Here is a 7,665-nt window from a genome sequence, read left to right as displayed (position 1 = left end):
TTCATTAGTATTCCGGGGTAAATTGCTTGTCCATCTTTAAGGGGGCATGAAAAGGGGACAGTTAGTTAGAAAGGTGGCATGATGTCATGGGTGGCATGATGTCATCTGCCTCATCAAACCTGGGTTTAAAACTCGTGTCCTCAGGGCTGCAGCGCCACACCAGTCTGGGACATTACTCGTGAAGGACTTCAGAGTTAGGCAACTTAGTGGCCTTAAGTCTCTGCCACTTACTAGAGGTGTGATCTGGCCAGTCACCTTGTGAGGCCTCAGTTGTCTCTCTTAAGGTCTGAGGCTAACAGTACTAATCCTACAGAACTTTTCTAGAGACTGGAGATGACTTACATACACCCCTGGCACACAGAATGTGTTCAGTAAGGTGTAACATGACCCATCAATGTCTTCAAGTGCAAGGTTGTACTTTTTTGGGATACTGACCCCTGTAACCCTGACATCTTCCCATGCCAGGAACACAGTCCTGGATACAAACCAGAGAGTCTGAAGGGAATTAAATTCTGCTCTAGTCCCCCCTCGCTCAGACAGGTGAATGTCTTGCCATTCAGGAAGAGTGCCATTAATTTTCTTCCTGAGGACGTTAGAGATTTTACAACCTTTCTTAGTACCCTTTGCAGGTTTGGGCCAAGGCGTTCTTATAGCCAATCAAAACTTTTCCTGTTTTAATTTGAGCCCATTTCCTTGTGTTTGTTATTCTTTGACTTTGACTTAGGCAGATCTGGTGGTTGGGAGGCGAGCTGGAGCCCACGATGGCTCAGAGCCAGGGTTTTCTTTCGCTAGTGTGGCGGGACATTCTCTCCCACAGTGCTCACAGGGCCTGGGGCCAGCCAGGATGCAGGGAGCAGGGGTTGTCAGGCTAGGGAGAGGGGTAGGCTTTTGGGTCACAAGTTGAGAGTCAGAGGATTTTGTGATCACACAACTAAGGCCTAACTTGGGAACGGGTAATGCTCTCTAAGCCAAGAAGGGATTCGTCATGGACTGGGGATATTTAGTGCCAGGATGATCAATTTCTTCTTGCTAAAGTTTGTGCCAGCCTCAGTAGTATCAAGAGATACTACTTTCTTCAAAGACAGATAGGAAAGAGGGGAGAACTTTGAACTTGGATTTTAATCTGCTTTGGGATCCAAGTTTGCTATTCAAGAAGTGTGAATCCTGGGCCAGATGGGTTAAACTTTCTTGAGTATGTTTTTTCATCTGTAAGAGGGCATGATCCTCTCTGCCCATCTCCCAGGATTATTGTGCAAAGCACTTACGTTTCTTTAAAAGTTTTAAAATTGTAATTATTTTGGAAATAGATAGGTTACTACTGCACAGGACTAAAGGCAGACTGGAGCCCTCATTGGGCTGAAGGTATAGGTAGATCCTGGGCGACTGAAATGACTTGGCTAAAATATTTAAACTGGAGCCATGTTGACCACTGTGAATGATGGCTCCTGAACCAAGGGTCAGGGGAAACTGCTGAGGATGAGAGACCGGTGTCCTGCAGGCATGGTGGTGATGGCCAACACAGCAGGCTGCGCTCGGCCAGATACACAATATGAGCACCCAGCCGGTGTGGCTCAGTTGTTGAGCATCAACCCATGAACGAAGAGTTTATGAGATTGATTCCTGGTCAGGGCATATGCTTGGGTTGCAAGCTTAATTCCTGACCCCAATCTCTCTCAAATAAATAAAACACACACACATATTTTTTAAAAAAGATATACAATATGGGCATTTCTCTTTGGTCAGGGCTGGGGTGGGGGTTGACTCCTGTGTGGGCTAGACACTGCCCAGGCAGGTTGTGGTTTCTCAGCTTTAATTTTTTCTTAATAAACTCTTTGAAAGAATAGTTTTAGGGTCACAGCAAAATTGAAAGGAAGGTACAAAGATTTCCTCCATAGCCCTTACCCCCATACCCGCACAGCCTCCCCGACTTTTAACGTCCTCCACCAGAGTGGTGCTTTTGTTACAATATGAACCTACCTATATTGACACAGCATAGTCAGCCAAAGTCCATAGTTTACATTAGGATTGTACTCTTGATGCTGTATATTCTGAGTTGGGCGAATGTGTAATGACACGTATCCATGGTTCTAGTATCATACAGAGTGTTTTCATTGCCTAGAAAATTCTGTGCTTTCCCTATTCATCCCTCCTTCCCCCAAACCCTGGCAACCACTGATGTTTTTATTGTCTCTGTAGATTTGCCTTTTCCAGAATGTCATATAGTTAGCATCATACAGTATGTCGCCTTTTCAGATTGGCTTCTTTTACTTAGTAATATACATTTACTGTTCTTCATGCCTTTTTTATGGCTTAATAGAGCATATTTTTAAGCACTGAATTATATTCCCTTGTCTGGTTGTACCACAGTTTATTAATCCCTTCACCTGCGGAAGGACATCTTGGTTGCTTCTAAGTTTTGGCAATTACTATGAATAAAGCCGCCATAAACATCCATGTGCAGATTTTGTGTGGACATAAGTTTTCAGCTCCTTTGGGTCAATACCAAGGAGCATGATCGCTGGATGGTATGGTAAGAGTATACTTAGTTTTGTAAGAAACCACACAATTATCTTCCAGAGTTTGCACCAGCAATGAATGAGAGTTCCTGTTGCTCCACATCCTTGTTACATGTTTACATTGTCTTGGTTCCTCACGTTTATAAGGGCCACATTTCATTGTACCGTTGGCTGTAGCTGCACAGGGTTAAAGCCCTGGGGAGGGGGTGGGGGGTGTCATCCCTGTCTACCCCCTCTCCACCCAAGACTTCGCCCTGGCCTCTGTCCCAGGTCCTGGTTTCTGCTCCCCTGCTCTGTCCCTGCTCCTGTGCTCTGCCTCTCAGAGGGCTCATCTCCTTCACTCTTCTCTTCAGAAAACGACGCACATAATGTGTGCAAATGGAGTTTCTTAGATCGCACCGGCCAGATCTCATTAATTTTACTGATGTCTTATTTCTACTCAACTGTTCTCTCTCGTACTCTTCTCCGGTGTTTCAGGGAACCTCTGGAGGGTCTCTCATCGGCTCACTGGCACTAGCACCAGTTGGTTGAAAATGCTGCCTGGGCCAGGGGGACGTGTCCTGAAAGGCACTTCCTCCATCCTCTTCATGGTGGATGCCCAGAAGCCACGTGATATAACCTGCAGGCATGGATACTAATATACCGCTCTCTCCAGCTCGAAGTCCATGTCCCACTAGCCAACGTGACAGCACCGATTATGCCCCTGGTTTCCACGTGACCTTTGGGACTCAGGCCCGCTGGCTGCCATGAGTAGGATCTAGTCCCTGGGGACAGAGACCATACGCCATTCCATTTTCTTCCTGCCCCAGATACCTGCTTCACAAAACTGCTTCATGAAGCCCCCGCCTGAAAATTAATTTAAACAAACAGAAGCCAGGGGTCTTGGGGCCCCTGGCTCAGTAGACACAGCAGATCCCGAATCTCTGCGGGTTATTTACTTACCTGTGTGTATATTGTGCCTGTTTACCTCTATGTCTGGAGTGTATGCTCTTCAGGGACAACACATTTTTGAGTCAATTTCACATCCTCTAGCAGATCTGTCATTATTCCCTCTGAGAGCCCCTTGGGCCTTGTCACTGCTGCATTCTCCTGCTTCCTTTTCTGCGCCAGTGTCTGCATCTTTGTGCCTGAAGGCTTCCTTTGTCTCCGGAGCCCACTGACCTTGTGCAGAACGGGCTGAAATACTGGGAATGATGACTGTAAGGAGTGGTGTGTGCATATTCTTTCAAATGAGTGTTTTCAGTTTCTTTGGGTCACTTCCCAGAAGTGGAATCACTGGGTCATAAAGCAGTTTCATTTTTAATTTTTTGAGGTAACTCCATACTGCTTTCCACAGTGGCTGCACCAATTTGCATTCCCACCAGCAGTACATGAGGGTGCCCTTTTTGCCACATCCTCACCAACACTTGTTGTTTGTTGATTTGTTGATGACAGCCATTCTGACACTCCTATGTTCATTGCAGCATTATTTACAATAGTCAAGATTTGGAAGCATCCCAAGTGTCCATCAGTAGATGAGTGGATATAAAAACTGTGGTACATTTATACGATAGAATACTACTCGGCCATAAAAAAGAAGGAAATCTTACCTTTTGTGACAGCATGGATGGACCTGGAGAGCATTATGCTAAGCAAAATAAGCCAGTCAGAGAAAGACAAATATCATATGATTTCACTCATATGTGGAATCTAATGAACAAAATACACTAACAAACAAAATGGAAACAGACTCATAGACAGAGAACAGATTGACAGCTGTCAGAGGGGAGGGGGATTGGGAGCTGGGTGAGAAGGGTGAAAGGATTAAGCAAAAACAACAACAACCCCCCCTCCCCAAAACCCCCTTACAACTCATAGACACAGACAACAGCATGGTGATTACAAGAGAGAAAGGGCGTGTGGGGAGGTTGAAGAGAGTATAGGGGGGATAAGTGATGATAGAAGAGGACTTGACTTGGGGTGGTGAACATACAATACAATATACAGATGATGTATTATAGAATTGCACACCTGAAACCCATTTCCTCTTATTAACCAATATTACCCCAATAAATAGGAAAAAAAAAAGTGGTGTGTAAATGCCCAGATCCCTCCCTTCCTGGCAGGAGGAGGAGCTAGCTCTGTGGAATTACTCTGCGGTTGCCCAAGTGATGGTAGCTCAATGGATAACTCTCCCTTGGCTGTCTTCCCCTCCCTGTCACACACTCGCCACTCCTAGTGGGTTTCCTCTCAAGGCACTTCCTCTGGAGTCCTTACTGAGGGTCTGGGGAAGCTTAGGCACAGGCTACTTACCCAGCAGAGTATTGGCTCACAGGGTCTGCTTTGAAGATATTTGTTGAAAAATGCACGGATACTTCTAGCACATTCATATTAGTCTCTAAAATAAAACAGACTGAAGATTCTTTTCTCCATCTGTCTTGTCTCAAATTCTGGTTGCCCTGTGGACTCAGGCTGGCGCTCTGCCCATTGTCTGCCTGCTCCTTCCCTCGTCCTCACTGCATCTGTTTCTGTCTCCCAAGACACAGTGGGTTTTTCAGAAGAATGACTCTCTGAAGCGAATGACTGTGTGTGTGTGTGTGTGTGCATCTTCCTTGCTAGTGCCCAGTACAGTGTGAATGAATGAACACAGATTTTACTTCCGCTTCCAATATATTTGATTCCGCATTTGTATTTTTTAAAAATAAGATCATATAGGTTTCAAGTAACATTTTCAAATGTACTCATCTCTTTAAAAAAATATTTTTAGTGATTTCAGAGAGGAAGGGAGAGGGAGAGAGAGATAGAAACATCAATAATGAGAGAGAATCATTGACCGGCTGCCTCCTGCACGCCCTCCACTGGGGACCAAGCCTGCAAACCAGGGCATGTGCCCTGACTGGGAATCAAACCATGACCTCCTGGTTCATAGAGCCACAACCACTGAGCCACACCGGCTGGACACGCATTTGTATTTTAACATTGCCAATTCACAACTTCTTCTGGTCTAGGAATGTCCCCCTAAGTGTCCCCCCCCCCCAGTCTTTTGTTAGAAGGGAGATATCTCTCTGTAAGTATGGGCTCAGAAAGAGACCAAAGCTTCGTTTAGAACAGTGGTTCCCAACCCAGGCTGAATGTTAGAAAAATCCTTGGAAACTTAAAAATACCAATTCCGGGCCTCCCCACCCACCAGCTCAGTGGCCATCTCTGAGCATAGGGCCTGGCTTTAGGCTTTCTTACAACCTTTGTGGGGGATCCTAAGGCAGAGCTAAGGTTGATACCACCGATCTGCAGCTGGAACTTCCATTGTTTCCTACGGGCACTCCTGCTTCAGACCAGTGGGGGGTCAACCCCAACAGTGTTGTGCTGGCTCCAAAGGACCACTCTTGCTGAGATTCAGGGTAAACTAAAGGTCCCTAGGATTCTTATTGTCTATTTAAGTGTCAACCCCACTGTCATCAGAACTGGGCAGGTCCTCTAGGGGCCCAGCCCAGCTCCCTCCCAGATTGGGCCGCTGGAGTGCTGCTCCTCTTGAGTTCTCCTGCCTGCAGTGAACAATGGGCTGTATGTGAGTTCCTGTGGGACTGAGGCCTCCTGCCCAGAAAGTTCGGGCTGGTGGTGGCTTTGGATGGAGGCAGACAAAGCCATCAGCTGACAGCCTGGCCACCCACCTGGGTCCTTTCCTGCCTTCTCCGTTCCAGTGCCCTCCAGGCCACCCATTCTCCAATTCTGTTTCTTCTCATTTTTCTCCCACCGTGTCCCTGCCTCTCTCCTGCTATTTTCCACTGTCCTCTTTGCTTTTTCTGCTCAGCTGTGCCTTGGAACCATGCGGTGGCCGCCTCTTCTCACAGCTTCGTTTGCAACGTGTGGGCCCCTTGTCTAGGATCCAGTGTGGGAAGAGAAAAGGAGTGGGGAGAGGGGGCTTCTAGAAGAGAGTGCACACGGCCTGGGAGTTCCGGGTCTGGGTTTTAAATGCTACCCGGATGTTTATGCAAACGGATGCTTTGTGTTTCAGCTTCCCCCAGTGCCTTTAAGGGAGGTTTCTGGGACTGGGAGAAGGTGTTGTTTGCGTGGGTCTCGGCTCCTTGGGTGCTGTCCCTGGGGGGTGAGGCATGTGGACCTACACGACTCGCTTCAGGGCTGTCTCTCTGCTGTCTCCGCAGGATTGCGATGTGCTGGTCCTAGCTGCTGTCTGAGAGGATGTCTGGGGTGTCCCAGCCCCTGAGCCGAGTAAAGGTGGGCACGCTATGTCGGCCGGAAGGCCCCCCAGAGCCCATGGTGGTGATGCCAGTAGATGTGGAAAAGGAAGACGTGCGGATCCTCAAGGTCTGCTTCTATAGCAACAGCTTCAACCCTGGGAAGAACTTCAAACTGGTTAAATGCACTGTGCAGACCGAGATCCGGGTGAGTGTGGCAGGCGGTGCCTGCTCCGTCCATTTGTCTGTCTCTCCCTGTCCTTCAGAGCAGCTGAGCGGCCCTCCTTCAGCCTAGCAGGCTCCCCGGTAGCCACCCTGGGCTGGGGGCACCAAGGGAGAAGTTCTCAGCTCCTCTCCAGGGGTCTGCAACCTACCTCACTAGTAGCCTGGGGGACAGGTTTTATAGCTTTCGTTAGAACCCCACATCATTTGCTTGGTCTTTGATTCAACTCATTAAATATACTCTGAGTGGCCAAATTATTACGACCACCCCATCAGTACAAGGAAGTGAATTAGTTATGCAAATAATAATAATAATAAAACCTTGAGAATATTTGCTTAGGAAGTTTTCAATATTCAGTATTTTTGGAAGTGTCAATGAAGTACTGATGGGGTGGTCATAATAATCTGGCCACTCAGTGTATATGATATTTGAGTTTCTGCAAGAGATATAAGAGCCCCCACCCTCCAAAAGTTTACACTCTGATGGAGTTGGAATGAGAGAGATACACAAGTGATGGAATTGAAAATAGAACAAAAATGGTACAAGACATGTGCTGGGTGCTCAGATCAGGAGCTGGTGGGGGCATTTAGAGGATGTTAATGAACTAGAGATGCCCTAGAACAGGTGAGTGGTGGCAGACCCTTTCTGAGGCAATACTTCCAATGATCGGCTCATTCTCATCCTGGGCCACGGAATCTGTTTTGCAAGTCCAGGTGCCCACCGTCATGAGGACGCCTCGCACGAGGAAACCAGT

The 7,665-nt window shown here is 47.3% G+C and overlaps 1 protein-coding gene across 13 annotated transcripts in view; it reads left to right on the top strand.

Moving 5' to 3' along the window:
* The window catches only part of PTK2B (protein tyrosine kinase 2 beta), a 119,396-nt gene that overhangs the window by 62,774 nt on the left and 48,957 nt on the right, over positions 1–7,665 (top strand). For 10 of the 13 annotated variants that reach the window (XM_023756106.1, XM_023756116.1, XM_023756111.1 and 7 more), the window contains exon 2: positions 6,656–6,896. In XM_023756106.1, coding sequence (XP_023611874.1) covers positions 6,693–6,896 — 204 coding nt within the window. In that variant the 5' untranslated portion in view covers positions 6,656–6,692. Of the gene's footprint in view, positions 1–6,630; positions 6,897–7,665 lie in introns of those variants that run through there. The other 3 variants (XM_023756108.1, XM_023756126.1, XM_023756132.1) reach the window with 3 other exon arrangements.

This window comes from Myotis lucifugus, unplaced genomic scaffold (assembly GCF_000147115.1).
Source record: "Myotis lucifugus unplaced genomic scaffold, Myoluc2.0 scaffold_1, whole genome shotgun sequence".
NCBI lineage: Eukaryota > Metazoa > Chordata > Mammalia > Chiroptera > Vespertilionidae > Myotis > Myotis lucifugus.
The sequence above is the reverse complement of the archived record's forward strand: the minus strand, read 5'-3'. Positions and strand labels throughout refer to the sequence as shown.